The sequence below is a fragment of the Hirundo rustica genome, chromosome 1 (assembly GCF_015227805.2).
Source record: "Hirundo rustica isolate bHirRus1 chromosome 1, bHirRus1.pri.v3, whole genome shotgun sequence".
NCBI lineage: Eukaryota > Metazoa > Chordata > Aves > Passeriformes > Hirundinidae > Hirundo > Hirundo rustica.
Window position 1 is genome coordinate 99,949,173 of NC_053450.1, and position 25,345 is coordinate 99,974,517.

Here is a 25,345-nt window from a genome sequence, read left to right on the forward strand (position 1 = left end):
TTAGGTAGGGCCCGCCCATCCTAAATCCATGCTGGCTGGGTCTGATCCCTTGGCCATCCTGTAGGTGCTGTGTCATCGTACTCAAGATGATCTGTTCATAAGCTTGCTGGGCACTGGGGTTAGACTGACAGGTCTGTAGTTTCCTTGATCCTCCTTTTGGTCCTTCTTATGGATGGGCATTACACTGGCCAGTTTCCAGTCATCTGGGACCTCCCCAGCTAGCCAAGACATGGTAAGTGAGGGAGAATGGCTTAGGGAGCTCTTCCAACTTGCTCATCACTCTAGGTTGTATCCCATCTGATCCCACAGGCTTGTGAGCATTTTAAGTGGCTCAGCAGGTTACTAACTGCTTCCTTCTGGATTGCAGGGGAACTATTCTCTGTCTGTCTACTAGTTCAGGAGGCCAGTTGTCCTGAGGACAAACCTGTCTTACTGTTGAAAACTGAGGAAAAGAGGGCTTCTTCCCTTTGTGCTTGCCTTTACTCAGGCAAGAAAGGGCAAAACTGAGATGATTTAGAAATGTTCTTGCATGATGTTCAACATCAGTGAAACTAAACAGAATTTTTAATTGCATTCTACTGTTTGTGTAAACTTTTAGTTACGAGGGAGACACTGGACTTGTTTGTCTGCAAACTCAAGCGGTACTGCATCAATTTCCTTTTTCTCAAAATCATAACTGTAATATGAATTGGCATATTTTAGGCAGTAGATAGTTTGGATCTTCTTACCGTGTTAAAACAGGGTTGCATATCCCTATTAGTCTACCAGACAGTTTGAGTGAATTTTTGAAATGAACTTGTGGCGTTGCTTAAAGTTCTGTCATCTTACCTGTATGTTTTGTGCAAGAATGAATTAGTAAATTTGTGAATTTATGTCTGAGCCTCCTGAACTTGGCTGCACTAACATGGTCATGAACTTCCAGGGATGACTGAAAATCTAACAATTCATAGATGCTGAACAAACTGACAGACCGTATTTTTTTGGGCGGGGGGATGAACTTGTTAGAGATCAAACAGGAATTCTTTTTAATGCAAACTTTTAGTGTACTAAATAATGCAATTAGGATTAAGCAAAGTAATGCTATGGTGAAATGTCACAACTTAATATTTTGAGCACTAGCAGGCTGTTCCTGTGAAGAGATAATTTAAATTGTCTGTGGTTCCTGAAGTTCTTGATAGTCATGTCATTAAAAGGGATTTAATTAAGCTGAAAATAATATATGTTACATGTTTAAAATTAATCCATTTATCAGTGCTTTGCAAATTGTGTTTCATCTTCTTAACTGGTCTCCTTCAAACATGCAAAATAATTTTTATCTTAAAAATTTTCATAATTTTATTTGTGAATTTTCATGCTTCTAATTCATGAGGCCATCAGGCTTATAGTATTGCTGCTGTATGTTTTTACACTTGTGTATACATAGTATATGCCTTTTCTTTTATTGGCATATGCGCTTTCAAGAGGTGCAAGAACTTTTATGACCATCAACACTTGATGGAGATTTTCTGGAACTATTGCTTGTTAGTTTTGTCAGTTTCCTTATGTTTGTCTTGTCTGAAAGCTCAGAAAGGAAAAAACATAGGTGGGTTTTACACATCTGTGTATATACATGTAGACATACATATAGACATACACATACATATACAAATACATATACGCATACATATACTTACCTGTATACACACATACGTATATCAGGAGTGCTTGCACAGCTTACTCTTAAGAATTACACTTCTAACAGGCTGAGAGAGGAAGACAACAAACTCATGATATGGTTGCCACCACAGTGAATGCACAGGGCAAGTGTGTTGTGGCTCCAGGGGAGTGAAGAAAGACTTGAGAGCATGAGGAATGTGACCATCTTTTATATTAGCGGCTCATCTTTGTAGTAACTTAAAAGCAAGGAGTTTCAACTGAGTTTGTTGGATGTAACTAGTTATTGGCAAATCTGAGGCTATTTATTGTATATGGCTCTCACTGAACATTTACCAGTTCTTACAGTTTCTGAAAGGGTTTGGCAAATACAAATTCAAAGTTATGTAGCCTGTCAGATCTTACCTGTGAAAATAGTTTTCTCTCTCAATTTGAATTTATGTAATTAATCTGCTACAGCACTGGAATCATTGTAATCATCACACCCCCACCCCCACCCCCCCCACAAAAAAAAAAAAAAAAAAAAAAAAAAAAAAAAAAAAAAAAAAAGGTAAATTAAACTCCTAAGTTATATTAGTATTTGATTCCTAAAACTACTTAGTAACTTGAGAGGGGGGTTTGTCTCATTATTTCAGAACAATTTTGTTTTATTTAGTGTTTTGGTTCAGTCAGCAATCAGTACAATTCTGAAATCTCAAGCTGTAAGGAAGTTAAACCTTGAGCTTAGGTATGTGAGTATAATCATGAGAGGAATAATTTTCTCTCTTAGTTACAGTGTTCTAAATGCATTAGATTGCATTACATGACATGTATATATCCAGTTTGAATTCAAATCCCAGTCTCTTTGCTTCATGTTTTCACCTCTAGGAATTTATATCTCTTCTTACATCCTGACTTGATAAAATGGTTATATTCAACTTACGGTACTTTTACAAAATAGTCTGCTAGTAGTTAAAAAAATTGTAAGGAATGTTTTAAAATGTAGGCAGAGTAAAAGTAGTGTATAAAAGCACTAGATGATAAATGGTCAAAAGCAAGCATTTTATGTTATATATAACTGAAATACTGATAGAATTTTTAGAATAATGAGTTGTTCATAAATTTACTGAGAGCAAATAGGGTTCAGTGGTATATGAAGACAACTCATCCACAGAAGTTTTAGAAAGATACAATAGCAATGCCTGAAACACAGTTTTTATCTTGGACTAAACTGGGATCTTTTAAATAGCATGCTGCTTTAGTTCTAAATGATCAAAACTGTATTTTGGCTGTTCTGAAATGATCTAGTGCATATTTTCTGGTTATGTCCTCCCTTTATCAATATCTGTTGTTTCATAAACTGCTGTATTGTTTTGTTGTGTTTTTGTTAGCATGGAAAAATGGCATAAAATTTTGCAATGTTCTTTATTGCTTGATTTATTTTAATTTTCCTCCTTTTTGCATTGAATAACAGCTGTTAGCTGGGATGATAGCAGAACCTGCTTTTCTCTCTGAGTATACTATTTTTGCTTTGGATCCCACCAAACAACCTAAGCCACAGACTGATGGTGTGGTGAGTTCTCCCCATGCCTCATAGTGATGCCTTTATCAGGTGGAGTAATGTACTAGAAGGCAAGCTTAGTTGCTTGTGGCTTGTTCTCACGAAGACCTCTTTCTTAACTACCTTGTTGCTAACCCTGCGCTAAATTTTACAGAGGCACCACCTGATAGCTCCTGCTGGTATGCTGTATGATGTGAATTTATTGTAACATTAAAAAATTAACATACTTTCTCTTACATATGTAACAATACACAAATTTAAATAACTGTTGTGCAAGTTTGTATGTGTGTTGAATAGAAATTTCCTCTTCATATTTATGTATGTCTGTATGTATTTCAAGATAAATGGATAGAATTAACATTGGGATTGGTTATGTGTAAAACTTACATGCTATTTGATGTATGCAGTGAAATGTAATGTGTCATTTACTACTAATGGTAGCAGGAAGTAATTATTTCACATAGACACATAAATTAATCTACATCTAGTTGATAACCTGGCAGTTATTATCGTGAGGACGAATACTCTTTTTTTTTTAATAAATAGATTTTACTTTAAATATATGTTTCTTTGCCTGGATGTGTTGCATTCACCATATATAAATGGAGAAGCTCAGTGAGAAGAAACAAGTGAAGAAAAAGAAGCAGGCGTAGGGAGGAAGTTAGACTTCTGCTTTCTGGTATAGGCACATACAAAGCTGTATATGTTACTGGCAAAGGACAGGCATGGCATTTTCACGTGCATCAGAGGCATGGCATTCCTGAGTCCATAAGTGATTTAAAGCACAGTGATTTTTAGAACTTGAGGTTATAGTGATACTTCTTGATTACTTTGTAAGTGCTCTTTTCCTGCTCATGATTTAAAATGACCAGTCACTGAAAGCTGTAACAGGATCAAAATTTAATAAGCAGGACATAGCACAACATACCATATTGTGTTGGACTTGTCTCTCTCAGCCTAAGCAGGATTGGGCAGAAACAGTGATTAAAATGATGGTCCTGGAAAGTGTATTCTGACCATATTCTAGGTCCAGGAATCGTTGCTTAAAGATTCACTGCAAATTTAAGTAAGCTCTTTTAATTTTCACTATACAACAGAATTATCTAAAAAAAAATTGATTTCAAATAACCTGTTTGTGTGTGTGCTCCAATGTTGATCTTCTCGTATGTACTTTAGTGGCATATTTACTGACTGGCATAATTATATGCAAGACTGCATACATACAAATAATTGTAATGTAACAGTTATGGTTAATGTGTTACCTGTATTAAAGTTACCTGTAAAACTCATTTTGTTCTCTGAACTTTTTGAAAATTCTAGAGCAGTACCCAAAATAAGAATTGCAAGGGGGAGAAAATGATAGGAAGGTTTCTAGAGAATAGGATGACTGATTAAAAATATATATATTAAAGAAACTCCCACATTAAATATGCTTACAAAACCTAGGTACACTAAAAATACAGGAGAGGAAAGCTGTTGCTGTTGGGGCAGTCATGACACACAGAGGGACATAGTAGAAGTTCAGAAGGCTCAAAAAGCTCTTTATTATGGCTGCACGCTGTCTTTTATACAGTTTTTACAAACTTAGAGGGTAACTTTTAATTGTTTAATAGCTTTCTTGTTGATTATTCTGTTGATTAGTAAAAGACATTTCACTATCCATCAAATTTCTCTATTCCCTGATTGTTTACATATTTTCTTTACTGATTCTGATGGGACAAATCACTTGTTGTTACGGGTACACTTATTTTTCATCCTCAGAATAGATTGTTGTGTTAAAGGAACTTCTCATTCTCAAAACAGCTTCACGTGGGAACTTAGAGACTACTTGTTAGTTGCACTTAGAAGAAATGACAGGCTAGCTTTTTACCCTATTCCTACAGAAAGTTTCACCAACACACAGAAATGCATATTAATTCTGCTAAAACATAACAATATTTTTACAGTATATGTGATCTGATAGTGAATGACATAGAGAAGTGACTGTAACTGTGGATATTTTTGGCATGGATGAAGTTAGTATAAACTCTTTACTAAGTAAACCACAAAGATTTTGATGCATGAAGAAACAGTTCAAAATATTCTTGGACACTGTTATTTTAAAAGAAAAAATTAAAGGAAAATAAGGGAAGAAAACATGTTAAAGCTCTCCTTTCTTTCTCCCTTCATAATGACTCAGTTTTGGAGTACTTGAGAACGTATTACTATTAAAAGCAATAAAATGTTTTTAAATACAGATGTTTAAGCTTTCATTTCTCAGTCTTGCTAATCTATTTATATCTTTGAGAAATAAGAATGATTTTGCATTTCAGAAATAGGGAAGTAAGGTGCCACAAATGTTACTGGAACACCCTAATGTCCTCCAGTTGAAACTGAGCTTTGATTTATACATCTTCATAGTAAAAAGCAACATTTTTATTAGAGATTGTAAGTATAGTTGTCTTTGGAAAGACAGATGGATGTTATGTTCTATGAGTTTGTGGAGGAATAACTTCCACTGGTCTCCAGAAACCCTGATGTAACTCTCCAGGTTTTAAGACTTTCAAAATGGCTGCTTATGCTCTGTGAGTCTAGTTTTGCTGAAAGCTCTCTTCAGGCTTATGAAAGGCTAGGGCTTTTAAGCTTTTCAAAACCTCTTGGATCTATACTTATATATAGCAACTTCTATTTATGCTTACCATTCAGTGTGTGGAATACCCAAATCCAACCCTGGGCAGCCCATTCCAATGCCCAATCAATCTTTTTGTGATTTCTTGGTAAAGTGTTTGTCTTTCTCTGTTGGCAGTCCTATAGTAGCATAGCAGATACTTTGTAAATTATAAAGCAGAAGCTAATTTTTTTATTTGCATTATCTTATTATTAACTTTTCCTGTTAGGAGAAAAAACAAGAATGGGTAAAGCAGCCATAAAGCAGAAGCTAATTTTTTATTTGTATTATCTTATTATTAACTTTTCCTGTTAGGAGAAAAAACAAGAACGGGTAAAGCAGCCAAGAATACAGTGTAGAAGTGCTTCAGTTTGAAACCTGTAAAAACTGTTAATCCACTAGGAACAAATCCACTGCGACAGGATAGTGTTCTGAAGCAGAATTCAGATTTTGTTCAAGCCAGGTGAAGCACAGTTTCCAAATCCAGACTTCTAGTACGGCTCATTTTGTTTTGTCTGCATATGGGTCATATGCTCAGTTTGCTGGTTTCCTTAGCTATCTGGTTTTCTCTTTGTTCTGTGGTGTTTCTGTCCTACCTAAAATTTGCTCCATGTCAGACCTTTTTGAAGCCCCTTTACAGTGAATAATTCCTCTGCCACATAATTGTTTAGGTATGCTTATCGACGAATCCAGAGTAGAAGCTGTGAGTGGGAACATGTAGGAGATATATATTCAAGGGTGATTATGATTGAGATTTCAGTTCTATCTACACCTTAGATCTTGCAGCTTGCGTTAAACTGTCAGGGTACAGCTTGATTGAAAGTTAAGAGTTACACTGCTCTTAGGTAAATTTTCCCATATTTTGTTTGATATGCCTCTGTCTTTCACTTCTCTTGAAAAAATCCATGTCCCGCATGGTTTCTGGCATATTCTGCTAATTCAGTTGGACTGGATTCATCCAGCAAAAAGACACCTGGATTTGTGTAAGTTAGATCATAGAATATCCTGAGTTAGAAGGGACCTACAAGATTGACCCAAGTCCAACTCCTGTCCCTGCATGGCACACCCGAAGAATCACACCAAATTCCTTAGAGTGTTGTTCAGTCACTTCTTGAACTCATACGGGCTTGGTGCTGTGACCACTTACCTGGGGAGTCTGTTCCAGTGCCCAATAAAGAAACTTATTCTAATATCTGACATAATTTTTCCCTGACAGAGCTTCATGCTGTTCCCTCAGGTCCTGTCACTGGTCCTGCCAGTTCCACAGTTCCTGCCCCTCATGAGGAAGTTGTAAACTGCTATGAGACCGCCCCTCTCTCCTCTAGGATAAGCAAGCCAAGTGACCTCAGCTGCTCCTTGTACAGATTCTCCTCAAGGCCCTTCATCATCTTTGTCGCCCTTCTTTGGATGCTCTCTAATAGTTTTGTATCTTTGTTACGTTGTGGCACCCAAAAGTGCAGACAATACTCAAGATGAGGCTGCCCCAGTGCAGAGCAGAGTGGAACAATCCCCTCACTTGCCCAGCTGCTGATTCTGTGCCTGCTGTACCCAGGACACAGTTGGCTCTCCTGGCTGTGCAGGCACTGCTGACTCACATTCAACTTGCTATCATGTAGTACCCCCAGGTCCCTTTCCATGGTGCTGCTCTCCAGTGTCTTGTTCCTCAGTCTGTCTGTACATCCAGAGTTGCCCCAACCCAGGTGCAGAATTTGGCACTTGCCTTCGTTGAACTTCCTATGGTTGCTGATTACTCAGCCCTCTAATTTGCTGACGCCCCCTCTTCCAGTCCCTCTCTGCCTTCAAAGGTGTCAACTGCTCCTCCCCAGTTAGTATCATTGTCAAACTTAGTGTGTCTTCAAATCCTGCATTCCAGTAATTTATGAAGATTTCAAAGAGCACAGGGCCAATAATGGAGCCTTGTGGCACCACACTAATGACAGCTACCAGTCTGGTGTCACCCCCATTCACTGTGACCCTTTAAGCCTGATCCGTGAGGCAGCTGCTCATGCATTGCGTGATGTGTTTATCCAGCTGTATGATGAACATTTTGTTCAGAAGGATCCTGTGAGAGACAGTATCAAAAGCTTTACTGAAATCCAGTAAGATTACAAGTGGCTTCCCTTGGTCATCTCAGTGGGTAACCTTGTAATAAAAGGAAATCAGATTTGGCAGGCAGGAGTGTCCCCTCGTGAGCCCATTACTGATTGTGACCAAGGATTGCTCTGTCCTGCAGTTGTTTTTCAATGACTCCTGGAAAAATCATCTCCATAATTTTGCCAGTCAATGAAGTGAGACTAGGAGAGCTGTAGTTTCCAGGGTCATCCTTCTTTAAAGTTAGGGCTGAGTTAGCAAACACCCAAACAACATGGGAAAAGCAGGATAACAGGCTAGAAACAGAAATGTCTAAATGCTGTAAAAAAACCCCCCAAACCAACCAAATGAACTAACTCAAGACTATTGTTTTTTATGATATTAGTTTTGTTGGCTTGGGTTTTTTAATGTGTGTGTGTGTGTTTTTTTAATGCGTGTGTGTTTTGTTTTGCTTTCTTTGGGAATGCAAAAGTTTTGTGTAAGATGTATTTTCTGAAAGTCTAATTTTCTTCCCATGCTTCTTGGAGTTTTAAATAGTTTGTTACCAGCACTTCTTTTCCAGGTAGTTTCTGCCCCCCCAGTGTACCAAAAGAGAGAATGATGGTGTTACAGCAAATTCTTACTCATATTGGCTGTAAATACTAGTCATCAGTTAGATTTTTCCTGCTATAATTTTGTCTTTTTGGTGTGTCTTTGATTTGTCGATAAATGTTATATAAATAATCATTGTGAACTACTTAATTGGAGATGTCTGTATTTGCAGCTGTCTCATGCTAATCCATAGCACATGTAGCTGCTTTGTAGTTCTGCATATTGCAGCAACCTGTTTTGAATTTAACAAACTAGCTTGTTTGCTTGAAGACATCTTAATAAGCTTTCTAAAGAAAGTACTAAAAACACAGGCAAAGGAAAAAGCTGTTTCTAGTAAAATGCTGTTTCTAGAAATCACTGAATTACAGTCCTTGTACTCTGGTTCTTCTAACCATTGTTTTTACCTCCTGTAGAACTTGAATAAACAACCACTTCCTGGATCCACAGAAAACAATGTAAGTGAACCTGTCTCTCCACAAGTACGTGGAGGGCATGGGGGGTTTGTTTCCTGCTTCACTGCTGTGTTGTCTTTGTGTTACACTGGCTTTAGTGCCCAGTGTATATCCTCATGCTGAAGTAGGGATGATAAGTACTTGCCTGTCAGGATGCTCAGATATTTTGTTTGTGGGTAATCCCATTAGCTGAGATGCATCTTGTTGCACAGCCATCATAGGATACAGAGCATTAAACTCACTTTCAAAAGTAGAGGGTCTATTGCATGTTTGAAAAGCTATCTTCTTGCTTAAGGAAAAGAACTGGGAGGCTAAAAAGATTGTCACTAGTGATAAAGATGTAGGTAATTTTTTAATATGTCTCAGGGAAACATTTAGCTTGCTGAAATGGAGTTAGCAGTGGCATCTGGCATGTGCCTCCCAACATTTGATTGTAGGGGCAATATCTTGCAGCAATGCTTTCACATCACTTCTGTAGCGCCAGCAGTATAGGTTACAACAGCGCAGAATCTTTTGGTATAGAATAAAGTAAGTACTATAGCTGCAAAAGTCAATAATTTCATTTTAGGTAAAAATCATAAAGTCATTTAAAATAAAAAAAAAGAAATGGACTGCTCAAGATGGCTTGCTAGAACTATCATACAAGGGTTTCTACCATTAATTTGTTCCCTTTATCATAGGAAAGTATCTGTGTCTTTAAGATAAATACAGTCTTCTGTGTAATACATCAAGAAGTGAATCAGTTACCCTTTTCACGTTTGAGACAATAGTAAATAACTGTATTAGTTGCACATTCTTTTTAGAGGGATTACACAGAAATGCATTCTTCTAAAAGTTTAAATCAGAGCTGTAGTTTATTAGATTTAGTTGCTATCTGAAATAGTGCACATCTGGTAGTTTCATGCTTGATTTTTCTGCACAAGGAGATGATTCTTTTAAGGGAGTGGCAGGTATTTGATGCCATGCATATATTAGACAACAGTAGTTTTTTTGCACAGGTCAGGTCTCTTTCCTGGGCTTTAGTGTGTCTGTCTGCCTAAAAGCAGTGCAGAAATAATTACTTTCTCTGAATTTTTGCAGCAAAGTGAAAGTCAGTCGTTTGCCCAGAGGCTTCAACTTCGAGTTCCCTCCATGGAGACTTTGTTTCGAAGCCCAGTAAAAGAGACCTTATTTCGCTCTTCTTTTAAAGAGTCCCTAGTACGAAGTTCTTCAAGAGATTCACTGAATCGACTAGACTTGGAAGCCCTCAGTCCCACCTTTGATTCACCTTCTGACATTGAAAGTGAAACAGAAGAGCCTCTGGGAAATTTGGACAGCTTCAGCAAAGAGCAGTTGCTGCAGCGTCTGCGTAGAATGGAGTGCAGTTTGTGCAACTATAGGGGAAAATACTCAGAGGTACGCAATGTGACTGGTTTAGTTAGGTAGAAAAGGGAAAGAGATTAGGCTAAGAGATACTGCAGCAGTGGACAATCTTTTTGTTTTCCTATTTGGAGCAAATATTTCAACTTACAACTAATAAGGAAGTTAAATTATTCTAAGTCTAGTTATTTTTTACCTAGATAGGTCAAATGTTTTTCTGGCAATAAAACATGGAAATATTTTTCTTCTCATGTTTGTAAATAATTTCCTGATGTCAGCAGTAGAGGTTCATTAATGGGTTACTCACACAGGGCAGGCCTATTAAGATTTCAACTGAAAGCATCTAGCAGCAGGTGGAGCTCACTACAAAGATGAGCATGACTTGTACTCCCATGACAGTAAGTTTTTTTCCTGCAGATTTTCTTGAAATGCACAGTGTATATTCTATCCATGTGCAATAGGCAATCAGTTTGTTTTCAAGAAACAAGTTCTGTTTTTCATAATTTCCAGGTATTTCCTGGGAGAAATTAATTCAAACAACTTATTTTTTTTTTGTATTTTAGTGAAAACCAGTTACATCAGTAGTTTCACTACTCATTTTCCAAATTACTGAGGAAGTAAAGCTTGTCTAACTGATAGTGATGTTTTGATAATTGGGTTTTTAAATTAGTTTTGGGATTTTGTTTGGGTTTTCTGATTGTTTTTTGAAGTGTGAATGTGTTGTATTTAAAACTGGATGTTTGTACTGTTTTTAACAGTTCTTTTAACGTTTGCTGCCTCAAATACAAAAATTCCTATGCAGACTTTTCTCTAAATCCCTGGAATCTAAAATATGTTTACAGTGACTGCAGTATTCAGCATACGCCTAAAAAAGCCATTGTCTCACAATAATTTTTCCTTCACTTCCAGCTAGTATAATAAGTCTTGTTTGTAAGTTTATGTAAATAGTAGTTGCTAAAAAGAAATTCTTCAGTTTGTGGATTTGTTTTAGTGCTTATTTTGTTTTTTTGTTTTTGTTTGTTTGTTTGTTTTAATTAGTGTAGTCTGTCCACCAAGTCCTAACTTTCTCTGTCAAAAAGGCTTGGGTTTTTTTCTTGATTTTGTGACTTTCTTTAGTTCAATTAAAAAGAATTGTTTTGCTGGAGCTTGGAAGAAACTTGTTTCATGTAATGGTTTTAATTTAATAAAACCGGGCGGAAACACCAATTAATGTAGGGGTTTTAATGTTAATATTTTTGTGGGAGGAGAGAGAGATTAGGAGAAAAATAAACAAAGCAGGCTTAAGCTTAAAAATGAACAAAAATAGTTTTATTAACACACACTAAAAGAATAGAAAAAAAGAAGCTGGAAAAAAAACTAAAACAGAATGAAACTTCAAAAACACGCTTCTTTCCTCTTACAAACTATTAACTTTCTTATTGAACAACATAGAAAGACACAACTTAGGATTTTCAGTCAGTTTCACTACTTAGACATAACTACACATTGTTTTAGGAGAAGAGTCCCTCTAAGATCTTTTTATGAAGATGTTTGCTACAAGACAAAATAGTCCAGTCCTTTTAATGTCACACAACTGCTGCCGCCTGGAGTTTTCACAGGCTGTGATGTACTATCCACAGAGCTTCTCAATGTATCTGGGTATTATTTACGAATACTTCTGATCTAAAATTATCTTTGTCTCAAAAGGCTGAGACCTCCTTTTTGACCCAGGAGCGGGGGTTTCAAAGTTCCCAAATAAATCTCAATTACATCAGTCCTTAATTTTGATTAGAATAGCATTCTACCCAAATAATACTAAGATGCTGCAAAGAACAGTTCATTTCTTCATAATTTACCTTAGAAAAGTCTGGTTTAAAATGTCCACTTCTTCAATCCTATTCCAGTATTATTAGTTCTTTCACTTCTCATCTAACTGACTTTCATTTGGTGTCTGTTCCATGTACCTTCTGTTTTTTCTTTCTTCTTTCTCTCGAGGAAGAATTGTGCTTTAAAAGTTCTGTGTTGCTAAGAAAGGGTTAACTTTGCCCGGGCTTGCAAAGGCCATGTGTATGTGCCAGGCTGCAGGGCTGAAGAAAAAATGCAAGGCCGTGCTGATAAAGGAAGCTGGTAAAGGTCCTTTTTTCCACCCCTCGGTCTTATGTAAGGCAGTCCAGCTCAAAGCTGTTATGGAGCTGCAGGCTTGCTTTCTCTGCTGCCAGCAGTAATTAAGCTGGGCCATGTTTTGGCCCCTTCTGCCGTGGTCTGAGCACATGGCCCCACACTGCCAAGCTGCAGCTGCCTCCTCTCCCCTGCCAGCAAGCAAGGGAAAAGGGCTCAGCCAGCCCAAGCCTTCCCTGTGCAGGCAGCGGCCCTCAGACACCTGGCCTGGCCGCCCAAAAGGGCAGCAAGGCCTGACCCGAGGCCACCCGCCACCTCTGATGTTACCTCATTGCTGATCCCAAAGCGAGAGAGTGGGTGGTCAGCAGCAGATTAGTTTTAAATGTTCCTTCCAAAGTCACACTGAAAGTTCTCATTGGTCAACTTCGCTGCCAATATCCCAGCCTGCTTTTTGATAGGTCCTTGTCCTCCGCCCCTCAACCCATGTTACGGTTAGGGCAGGGAAAATTTTACATTTCTCTATATCTAGAAAAAAATTTTGCTAACCCATGATATTTCAATATATAATGAGTAATTAAGGCAGAAATACTTTTTCCCTCTTAAAATAGGATGAAAAGTTAGTATCTCAAAAATATGGTACAGCAAACCATGCATAGCAATCAAATAGTTTTGATTTTCTTATGAAGCAAAATAAATATGACTTTGAAATTAAAGTAATTTTGAATTCTAAAAAATGTTTAGTTTGTTTTAAATAGAAATTGAAGATAATTTTGACTTACTGATTTCTTGTTTCGGTGTTCTAGATTTGTTTTTTCTTTAATTTTTCATAAAGTGCCATTTTGCTACTTCAACATAATGCTACTTGGCAGTTGTAATCAAATATTTAAGTAAAATAAGTTGTGCAGTTACTTTTCTTGTCAGTTTACAGTGAGAAATGAAATACTGTCCATTTTCAGTCTGTCTTTGCTGGATATATGCAAAGCATATGGGATGAAAACATTGCACCTTTTTTGCTAAATTTAGAAATGTATTTTTTTATGCATGCTCTTTGTAAAATTATTTTTGCTTAATCTCCCTGGGACATGTGCTCTTGAAGTGGTCACCCCCTGTGAGGTATCTGTCTGGAATGTAATTTTCTGATACTCTTGCGTTTGACCTCCTTGTGTTGAAGGATGGTATGTAGTATGTCATCTCAGGGAAGAGAAAACAGGTAGTAATACAACTAAGGAAATTGTTTTGATGGCTATACGCAGATATATTATCATCTTTATATCCGATTTGTGTATTTTAGCTAGTGTCTGCTTATCAAGTTATGCAGCGGGAAAAGAAGAAGCTACAGGTGAGCATTGCTTTTCATCATGTCTTACCTGCATGCATTTTTAAATCTTAAAATGTGTAGTGACAATACTGATTTAATTTTCAGTGTGTTGTGTATATACAGAGGATGATTTCTTAGCTGGGATTTCTAAGGAAGCCAAGATAAAATTTTTTTGTCAAAATAACTGTGAAGTATTGTACTCCAGCCTTTTTTGTTGAATCAGCTGACTTCAGGTGATAGATTGATAGATTACCACTGTTTATGGCAGTGCTTGCACATCAAGCGTGACTTGAAGGAGAAACAAATCATTACATCTGTGATTTCTTTAAAATTTATTTATACCTTTCAAAATTACATTTAATACACCTTTATTCTTCCTTTTCTCTCAAGAGCATTCTGAGTCAAAGCCAGGATAAAGCACTTCGCAGAATTGGAGAACTGAGAGAGGTAATTTCCTTTATTGATTGCATGTTTACTTTATATCACACCTGTGTAGGATCTTTTTTCTGTCTAGCTTTTGACTTCTTTGTTCACAAAATATTTTCTATTACAGAGCAGGGTATTTTACTGCCTTTTTTTTTTTTTTTTTTACGTGGGGTTACACCTCTGGCTTGCTTCCCATTCAGCATCTTATTGCTACACTCTTAAGACAGAGCAGTCCACGACCAACTGAACTAGCTCTCTTGTTCATATTGTGAAGTAGGTAGAAGTCTGTGTGGTTCTTGCAGTATTGTTGGGCCCAGCCATCAATGGCCCTATGCAATTTGTTGCTTTTCTATTACTGACAGATAATAATTCAGGCAAACACAAGCAATAGGCATATTTTTGCAAGGATTTCAATGACTATCAAAAAAAAAAAAAAAAGATTTTTTTTAATTACCCTAATCTCAATTGTAATACTTATATTGTTTTATGGATTTTAGTAGAGTTTGGTTTCAATCATAAAATCAACTAGGTTGTGTTATGACTTGCCTCCTTAGGTTATAGTGAAATTAAAAGGAAAAGCCCTAGTCTATTTGATATGGATAATAAACACAATGGACTTAAAAAACATGTATAGATGATCAGGCTGAACAGATTAAAAGAGCAAGTTCATGAACACCATATTGTCAAACCCTAGTGAAGCACAGTGTGAAGCTAAAGCCATTTTATTGACTCAGGAGCTAGTGCAACACAAGGTTTGGAGGTGGGTGTGCAGGAGCCTCTGTCTGTGCTCTTACAGTGCTGGGGAGCTGGGTACTACTTAGGCCAAAGTCACAGGCTTAGTCTTATGACTGCACACCTGCTTCTGGCATGTGCCATGTTGAGCAGTAGCACTGGCATGGAGATTGCAGGAGCCATTAGACCATGGTGAAGTCCCACTTTTTCCTGAAGGCAGACTCACTCCAGGCAGTTGGGTGTTTTGCCCACAGACAGGGACCTGTCCCCTTCATAATGGGGACAGTGAATGTCAGTGTTTGGCTATGAGTGTACTCGAGGCTCAAGCTCATCCCTGTGACTAGTCAGGTAGCCAGTCATTTCAAGAGAGTCACTGGCAAATCGCTGAGCACTCTTCAGCCATCCGGGGTGTAATTAAGGTGAGCATGCTGTGAATTGCATGTGCTACTGAGATAGCATTTCAGTTCACCTCTGTTCTGTTTCTGCCCCAGCAGCTGAGAACAGTGGGTCAGTCAGTGCTGGGAATACCATACTCATCTGGGCTGTAGCTTGTGTCTGCACTGTAACCATGTCCTAAGCTAAACTGTCAGCACATGGGAGGGAAGAAATCATTGCATTACTGTCAGAATCGGCTTGCCAAGGTTGTGTCTTTTCCAGATCACTACAGAGTCAAATGAAAAAGCTTATTCTGTGTTAGGTCCATATCTGCATGCTCCAGTAGGATTACTTTTCTAGTTTATTGCTACTTGTTAAAGTTAGGAAGGCATATGTGGAACAGAGGTAAATCTTTGACATACGACAAAGAGTTGGACATGTGCTTTTTATTTTTCATGTCTGTCGTGGTCTTTGTGATTCATATATGTAAATAAGTTATACATATATTTCTGATTTATATATATACATTCCATTTTACATGTATTTCATGTAACATTTAATTTCATTCTTACCTGTTGCAGCAGCCCTCTTGTTAGAGAATAGAAATAAGCCAAGACACAGATTTGTTTATCACAGCATGAAAAAGGTCCTGGTTTATTCCTCTTTACAGCTTAGCCATCCTGACTCCAACTATTCATTAACTCTGGCTGCAGCAAGCTCCTACTATAGCTTTCCTTTGCAGACTGAATGCAGGCTTTTGCTGAGCTAGATTATTGCTGCAGGTTCACACTGACCTCACAGCAGTGATTCCTTCATGATCATCTCGTTCAATCTTCTTCAAGGTTCCTCCTCTTTCATGATTCCCCCTCACTGGCTAACTCACCCCCTTTTATCATACTTATCTTTACTGGCTATAGCTGTGACTCATCAGGGGTGAGGCTGTAGTGGGTAATTAACACAGCTGTTACTTATCAGGGACGAGGTCAGCTGTATTTCCTTCTCCGACACTTACCAATCTTGTAAATTTAAAGCTTCCTTCAAATCTAACACTGAAATTCTTTTTCATTAATTGATACACTTTCAAAAAGTGTTTTTCTGATCTTTTGGAAGCCCATATTACAGCATTAAGTAAAACAGACAATGAAGGAAAAATTACAAATAAAATGGTAAGTTTCCACTGTGGAGGAAGCTAAAATGGTGCAAAGTAGTCCATTCATTGATGTAGTTAATTTGTTATCAGAAATAAATTTTAATAATCCTTTTCATCAACATTACAGTCCATTTTCCCCGTAAATATGTTGAATCAGGGCAAGTTTATTCTAAGAGGGCCATTAAGAGTAATCTTCCTTTGAGGCTGAATTGACAGTCCCTAGAAATCAATGTGGTTTTCCTTACCTTAGTTTTCTCCTGTTAGGAGCAATTCCTTAAAACCAGACAAAGCAGTCTTCAGTGTTCTCCTTTTCAGAAAAGGATCAGAAGGGACTCTGAGATCCAAAGAAGATTAATTTTTGTGTTGGTTTTCAATAAATCTCTTGGACACTTATTCTCACACTTTTGCTTTGTTTGAAGGGAATTGCTTCTAAGGCTCAGAAGCACAGGGCAGAAATGTGATCAGCAGTTGCTGAGAACATGAGGCAATGCTGCCGCTAGAGGATATGAAAAGAATGATAGTCACGGTCTGTAGTCAGGGCAAAAGGAAGAAAATTTATTTCTCGACCTCGAATTTATATAGATCCTGGACAATGACCAAGGATTGGAGAATGAGGATGCCACCTCTCCGACCCCATTAGTCAAACTAGAAGTCCATCAATTGTCCCTCCTCCAAGGAGGAATGCGAAAACAATTGCTTTGTTTATGTTACAGTCCATGAGAAACTCCGCTACAAAAATGCAAACATCAGAAGGCTAAAAGAATAGGACAACACAATGCGGTGGTATAGTTGGGAAGAGAGGAATGATTTTTGCAGTGACACTTTCTCTCACTGTCCTGCCTGTGCATGGCTGGGCAGGCTCAATTCATACAGCTGTGGTTTCAAGCTGATATCAGCCTCATCTGTGGCAGGGCATTCACTGTTAGAGGTGAGGGATAGACAGCAAGGACAGTATCAAAACAAGATTTAGAGTTGGAGGAAACAGTGCAGGAAGCATCCAGTGCTCGATTTTGTCTCATTCACTTTTTCATGCCTTCTTTTTATCGTCCTCTGTCTTTGCCTGGCTAATGGAACTCATGTTTATGGGTGGTGATTGCTTTTATACAAGTGATCTTTGCAGAATAACAGTCATAGAAGCATTCTTTTTCTGTGGTAATCATGGGGAAGATATATATAGATGAAATAAATATATAAGTAAAAAGATTTAAAGGTTCTAAAAGTATTTGCAGTACATGTGTGATATATGTGTGGTTCTCATCTCAATAAAGAGTTAGATGTGATTTAATATAAGTTCATTTATTTTCTATTAGAATGATAATTATTTAAAGAAATTTAAACGTTTAAACCTAAAAGCATAGGAAGTAATTAGAAGAAAACCTTCAGGAAATATAAGACTGTAGATCCTACTAATGAATTTAGGCAATATCTACAAATTTCTAAGTGTTCAGCCAAACAAACGCATGTAAGTATAAAGTAAAGCCACATATTTATTTGGTATTCTCTGCCTTTCTCATTTGAGACACATTTGTGGTCTAAAAAGATCAGTTTTCTTCTCTCATACATGGCATTTGTCATTTTAGAATGGTGGCATATTGAATGAGCATAATGAATTTTACAATTTCTGCTCTTATGCTGACTTAATTTGGTGGCTAAATGAAGATTCTACCAAAGTGCAGTCTTCAGCTTCTGGGAGAAATGTGTGCATGGAAGACAGTTTTTCAGGAGGAGGCTTGAAATGATCCCATAAAAACTTACTTTTTGGAAAAAGAATCATTGATAAATTTTTATCAAATATAGACTCTTGCTGTTTTAATGCTGGTATTATAATTGGATGTTCTTATTATATTGTTGTGGAATGTTGTAAAATAAAATTAAAAAAATTAAAAGAAAAAAAGAATAACTTTATGGTTGTGTTTTGGGATCACAACTGTGAAAGAGATATTTAGATATTATTTCATAATATTTTTGTAAGTCTTTTGAGTTCACATTTCAGTATTCATTTGAGATGTGTTTGTATTATCAGGAGCTCCAGATGGATCAACAAGCTAAGAAAACATCTCCAAGAGGAATTTGATGCTTCCTTAGAAGAAAAGGATCAACTTATAAGTGTCCTGCAAACTCAGGTAAGATAATTACCCAGGAGATGTTTAAAACTCCTCTTCTTACTTTTTCTTTTTAGCTATATATTTCCTAGGTGCATATCCCATATCCATGTTTTATTATAATTGTTCTGAAGTTGTAAAAGCTTCTTGTGAATTTATGATTTTCTAGAAATTAAGTGGTACAGGATACCTTGGTAAAAATCTCACTCATGTCAAATATGATTGCACCTTAAATACCTTTGTGATGTTTTTGTTATCAGCATATCAACATTAGCAGATGTCTGACCTAAAATTGCTTTACCAAAAATCATGTATTTTGCTTAATTGGTCTTGTTTCTCTACCCATAGTAATTTTTTTTTTGTTAATTGGAAACATAATTCTGACTTTTAAAAAATGGTTAAAAAATTCAGACAGATTTTCCCTTTTCTACTTGCTAATATCAAAATTAATTTAACTCTTTCTAGTTTTGAAGATTAAAAAAATATCTGCTTAGAATCCTTGGTTTTTTAACAAAAGAACACTTTGTTTAGGTGTCGTTGCTGAAACAGAGATTACAGAATGGTCAGATAGGCACTGAATTGCCTGATCAAAATGTCCAATCAGAACCACAAGTTCAAGTCCAATGGAAGAAGTTAGTGAAGACAATATTGTGGAACTAGGAAGCCATGGTAGGTATTGTGGCTTTTTCAAGAGACCTTACTGTTGCTGTGTATTATTTGGTTTCATATTGTATTTCATTTTTATATTGGGTTTTAAAATAGTTTGTTCCCCTGGAAAATGTAATATCCCAAAATTTGTCCCTGCTCTTCCCCCAGCCATCTCCCACACTGTTCCCTTGCTGGAATGTAATCCAACCCTGTTCCACTCCCACCTTATCCCTGATTGGGTGGTGGCTTGTCCCCGCCTTTAGCCCCTTCCCTGGATATAAGCCTAAGCCACACGTGGCCTCTCTGCTAAGGGAAAGGTTCCTGGCCACTCCTCCGTTTTGGGACTCTGAGGAAAAATCCTTCCAACTGTGGTTTGTCTCTTGAGCTAGCCAGTGTGAAAATGGACCTGGGGCTCCATAAGGGAGACAAGCCACACCCTACATTTTGGGGAATACACCTGCTGTTGTTATGATGGAAGTAACAATATTTAGGGCTGACCATGTAATAGTAAGAATATACTTTCTAGAAGAAGGCAACTGTTAGTAAACCATTTGGCAGCTAGAGGACAGGATAACCCTTTCAAGAATCTAAATTTCATAAGAATTCAGATCTAGTCTTCATTTGTCAATATTGATAATGACATTGTAATTATTGCTTTGTTGGTAGGTGTTCTTACTATCTCAACTTAATACAATTAAGAGATTGTATGTATCTGTCCCCCATAAGTGAGAACCTATTCCTGGAGTTCAGAGAGCAGATTAATTGCCAGTCTTTGTCTTTTTGTTTGTGAGTTTAGTTTTTTTCCTCTTTTTTTAATTAAAAAAAAAAAAAAAGTAAAAGCAAAGATCAATTTTGATATTCTTGCTGTTGAATAACCTAAGTGTTCCTCACGTCCGGAGGTTGTTTAAATTAATGAGGTTCTCACTGTTGTATATATTTGATTACTGAGCAGGGACATTATAATACTGATATATAATAATACTGTCTTTCATTGGTACCCTCATAAAGGTAGGGTTAAGACAGAGCTAAACATACCTCTTGAAATTAAATTTGTTCAGCATCTGCTATGGTTTTTATATGTAGGATGATACAAAGGATGAAAGATGATAGGATGATAGGTGGAGGGATGTTCTTATCTAGTGCCATGGTTTTTGTACTGCTTAGTCAGTAATGAAAAACTGTGATTCAAGATGTTTTCTGTGGATGAGTCTGCCTCTGGACTGCAGTGTGCCAGGCATCTACCAAAGCAGCTCTCTCACTCTCCTCCAGAGCTGGACAGAGGAGCAAAAATTTAAAGAAGGGTTCATGAGTTGAGATCCCTCACTAAATACTGTCTTGGCCAAAACAGGCTTGAATTAGAGATATGAAATTAATTTATTACTAATAAAATCAGAGCAGGATAATGAGAAGTAAAATAAAACCTTAACACCTTCCCCCCCACCCCTCTCTCCTTCGCAGCTCTACCTCTTTCCCCAGAGGCCCAGGGAGACGGAATGGGGTGTTTATGGTCAGTTTATCACCTGTGGTTTCATCCACTGCTCAGGGAGAGGAGTCCTTCCCCTACTCCACTGTGGTGTCCCTCCCACAGGAGACAGTTCTCCAAAAACTTCTCCAGCATGAGTCCATCTCATGGGCAGCAGTTCCCTGTGAACTGCTGCAATGTGAGCCCATCACACAGGTAGCAGTCCTCCCAAAACTGCTGCAGCATGGGTCACTTTTCCACAGGGTGCTGTTCTTCAAGAACAGGCTGTTCCAGAGTGGGCTTCTCATTCCATGGGCCTCCCATGGGGTCATAGCCTCCTCTCAGGCATCCACCTGCTCTGACATGGGCTCCTCCTTGGGCTGCAGGTGGATCTCTGCATCTCCTCAGTCCTCATGGGCTACAGGGGCCCAGCTGCTTCACCATGGTCTGCACCACAGGCAGCAGGGTAATCTCAGCTCCAGTGCCTGGAGCACCTCCTCCCCCTCCTTCTCCATGGATCTTCATATCTGCCAGAGTTGTTTCTCTCATATGTTCTCACTCTGCTTTTCTTTGGCTGCAATTACAACTGTGCAATATAATTTTTTCCTTTGTTCTTAATTTTTTTTTTATCACAGAGGCGTTACCCCCATTACTAATTGACCCAGCCTTGATCAGCAGCACATCTGTCTTTGGAGTTTTTGCCAAGGGTTGGCTCTGCTGGACATGAAGAAAACTCTTCTGGCAGCTCCTTGCAGAAAACCACCCCCTGTAGCTCCCCTTCCACTACTGAAGCCTTGGCCATGCAAATCCAGTACAATGCCAAATCCTCTTGCAGCCTCCAGAGCATCAGAGCAGAAGCACACAGTGAAATTTGCTAGTTTTAGTGATTCAAACTGAAAGGGAGTAGGTTTAAATTATAGACATTAGAAAAAATTCTTTACTGTGAGGGTGGGGAGGCACTTGAACAGGTTGCCTAGAGAAGTTGTGGCTGCCTCATCCTCTGAAGTGTTAAAGGCCAGGCTGGATGGAGCTCTGAGCAACTTGTCCTATTGTGAGGTGTCCTGGCCTATGGCAGAGGTTGGAACTAGATGATCTTCCAACCCATACCATTCTATGATTCTATGAGTGCAACTCAGAAGACACTAAGTATAACCTTTATCTTGCTGAATGTAGTATTGCCAACCCAGATATTTCAGAACAAATGTCATACCCAGCCTAGGGAATGCAAGAATCTATGTGCTTGGCAGTTGAAAGGTGTGATTTGCTTTGCTTCACATTTTTTCCTACTTGTGCATATTCTGTTAGTAGCAGCAGGCAGGTTTATAAATCATGATGATTTTTTAATTACATAAAAACCCTTGTTGATTAATAGCTTTGTTTTGAAGCTGATAAAGTAACTGGGGTTTTGTAATCTAACTTGGTGTGAAAGACTGTGTTTACCGTTCTGTGTATGTGTAGAATGTTTCTGGCACTTACAGTAGGAACTAGGAAGCCTTGCAGACTTCACACATCTTTCTTTAGAGACCTGTGAGTCCACTGCACTGTGAATGATGAATGCTGATCTGCAATTTGGAAATGGCTTGCATGTGGTAATGTTGGTATGTTGTCTTATAGAGGGTAATGAAGATTCTGTTAAAACACTAGAAACTCTTAATCAGAGGGTGAAGCACCAAGAGAACTTGCTACAACGTTGTAAGGAGACTATTCCGTCACATAAGGAGTGCTGTGCCCAATTAACCAATGAGAAAGAGGCACTTCAAGAACAGCTGGAAGAGAGGCTTCAGGAGCTGGAGAAAATGAAGGTATGGAAAATGCTCTTAGCTTTATGGGTAACCATGAAAATACAGTAAGAACTCCAGTATTTCCAAAATGTATTGGTAGGGCAGACCATGAAACAAACTGTCCCTGTACTTTTTTGGAGATAAAGGTGCAAAACCCACCTGGAATTAATACACTCAGCAATTATTCTGGAGCGGTGAAGTAGGGTATGAAACCTTACTGTGTAAATAACCATCAGAATGGTATAAGAATAGGTAGTTGTGGGAAAATTGGGTGAGAAAAAGATTGATTTATCACAGAAGACAGAAGGTAAAGTGAGAAAAGTGCAGCAGAGCTAAACCTTTAAGACATAGTGAATGAGGCATTAATTATGTAAATTAACAGGAAAAAAAAGGAAGCCAGGGCAGTGGAGATCACAATATAGTGAACATAAGTGAAATCCCAAAGCTCAAAAATTAATACTTTGCTCAATTTTCCTTTTAAGGCCATTAATGCTGAGTGTGGAGCATAATGTGCTAAGTATAGCTGTACTTAACTTTAGTTACAGAGATCAGATTCCCTTCTCTGTCTTCATGTCTGAGCACTCTCCTGGTTTGAAAACACTCTGAGAAAAACTTCAGTATTTTAATGACATTTTCTAGAACAAGGCTAGTAACAATCATTTATGTTGCATTGCTGAGATCCTCTTGTAAACACAGATGCAGGTAAAAGAGCAGAAATCTTAGATAGTTTCTTGTTTTTTCTTTAGCAACTCAAGCCTGCATGTGTGGAGGCTTTAACAAATCCTTCAGATCTCTGAATTATTACAGATACCATAAGACAGCCTACCTCTGGGAGATGTAAAACTAATTTAAAACTGCCCACTTCAGTTTCCCTCGATTGTGTTCTGTGTTCTTCCTCCAAGACACAGTGCGGGGTAAGGGCCAAAGCTAAGCTGCTTGTCAACCAACTTGTGGTTGGGATCTTTTTTTAGGACCTTCACATGGCTGAGAAGAGTAAACTGATTACGCAGCTGCGTGATGCAAAAAATTTGATTGAACAGCTAGAACAAGACAAGGTAAACAAAACTGTAGGTTTTGAGCAAAGATTGTTTATAACATGAAATATCTGACTCTTGGTATTAGAAGCTAGTTTTAGTGATCTGATGGTTTCATCTGTGTTTTAATAAAACAAGTAATTTAAGCTGCTTGAGAATTTTATTGTATATTTACGATAAGATAGATGTCTGTTAGGTTATACTTAATAGTGCAACATGATAATATATAGGGTGAAGTAGATGTACTGAATACTCCTTGATGCCAACTCTAAAACAAGCAAAAAACCCCAAACACAAATGAAGATGAGATACAATTAAATTAACTAAAAAATAAGCAGTAAAGTAACTCTACTTTTGATAGACAATTAAGAGTTTCCCATTTTTTAGCTCCTTAAAAGTTTTTTTTAATCACAGTCTTGGTACCTGGAGTAACTTCTGTGGTGGTGTCGTAAGTGATGTGACTGGCATGTATGTCATATGCTCAAAGGAGAAGTACAGACTCTACAATGATTTTAGTTTGGGTTTGTTTACGGAATACATGTTTCAAAGGAAAGTGTCTGTACTAGAAGGAGAAAGTTTTTGGATGGTCCATGTTTGCCAGAGTTCTTTTCACCGCTAGGTAAATTTTGGATACTCTTAAAAATAATCCCTATTCTTAACTTCTTTTTGTTAGCATTTTCTGTTTTCTGACAGAGAAAAATCCCACAATGTCTGGTCTCGTAATAACAGACTACAGTTTATTCCTGTCAAGGATTGTGCCCTGGCTTGAAATTGTTTCAGGTATATGTCTTATTTATTTGCTAGCTTTTTATCACAAGGACCTTTTCCATAGGGCATGGTAATTGCGGAGACAAAGCGGCAAATGCATGAAACATTGGAAATTAAGGAGGAGGAGGTAGCCCAACTGCGTGCTCGAATCAGACAAATAACTACAAAAGGCGAGGAATTAAAAGAACAGAAAGAAAAATCTGAAAGAGCTGGTAAGAATATACATAGGTTATTAGCTTTCACATTTGTACATCAGAAAGCTGCAGTGTGGTCTTTTTCAACAGTTGCTGTTTGGAATGGATACTAAGAGATGCTCCTTTTTCTGTTGTTCTACCCATCACCTTGTGCTACTATCATTACTAACTTCACTTCTGGACAGCAGAGTTTAGGGATACTTTTGACTGATTTGTCTGTTACCAATAAACTGGATTTAGGAAGGAAACTTCTGGAAGGCAACTGTACTTCCCTGTCTCGTCTAACTTAAGAAGAGAAACTTGCAACTACCTATAAATTGTCATTTATAATGCCATCAGGAATTCACATAAAAAACATAGTAGCGAGTGTATAAGAGTTTGTGAGGAAGTAAAGTAAAAATGTTATAACCCTAGTAAGCATTTTCTTTCAATATTTTAATGGAAGCATTTCTGATTGAAGTGAAGCAGCAGTGGTAATTCCTTTTGCTTCAGGCTTGTAACAGAGGAACATTTATGTAACTGTTTTATGATGAAGTTTGCTTTTATGGAAATTAGGTAACATATTTGTGCTTGGAGTTCTTTTGCATGAAATTAAGTTAAACTATTCTTTTTTAAACAGTGAAATAATTTGTACTAAATCAGAATTCTTTTAGAATAATTTAACTAGTTGTCATGGCCATGTAAAGAAGCTCACTCTTTTGGCAGAAGCTCAGGTGTTACTTTGAATAAAATATTTTACATATTTTCTTTCTCTGAAAAGCAGTGAGAAGTTCAAACAATACAGTTCATAGGGGTTTATTTAAAATCTATATAGATTTAGATTAGAACTTGCAATTTTAAAGATTAATTTGGGTAGATCATTCTGCTGTAATGCAGAAAAGCTGCTGGAACATCCATCTTGTGAAAGTAAACATTTTGATTAGGT

The 25,345-nt window shown here is 37.6% G+C and overlaps 1 protein-coding gene across 1 annotated transcript in view; it reads left to right on the top strand.

Moving 5' to 3' along the window:
• The window catches only part of LOC120760051 (golgin subfamily A member 4), a 104,302-nt gene that overhangs the window by 22,940 nt on the left and 56,017 nt on the right, over positions 1-25,345 (top strand). Inside the window, 12 exon segments of the mRNA XM_058422820.1 lie at positions 3,107-3,205; positions 8,936-8,977; positions 10,055-10,369; positions 13,722-13,769; positions 14,139-14,195; positions 18,455-18,481; positions 18,483-18,554; positions 19,065-19,155; positions 19,158-19,202; positions 22,258-22,445; positions 23,396-23,479; positions 24,291-24,438. Of these exon segments, the coding sequence (XP_058278803.1) occupies positions 3,107-3,205; positions 8,936-8,977; positions 10,055-10,369; positions 13,722-13,769; positions 14,139-14,195; positions 18,455-18,481; positions 18,483-18,554; positions 19,065-19,155; positions 19,158-19,202; positions 22,258-22,445; positions 23,396-23,479; positions 24,291-24,438 (1,216 nt within the window).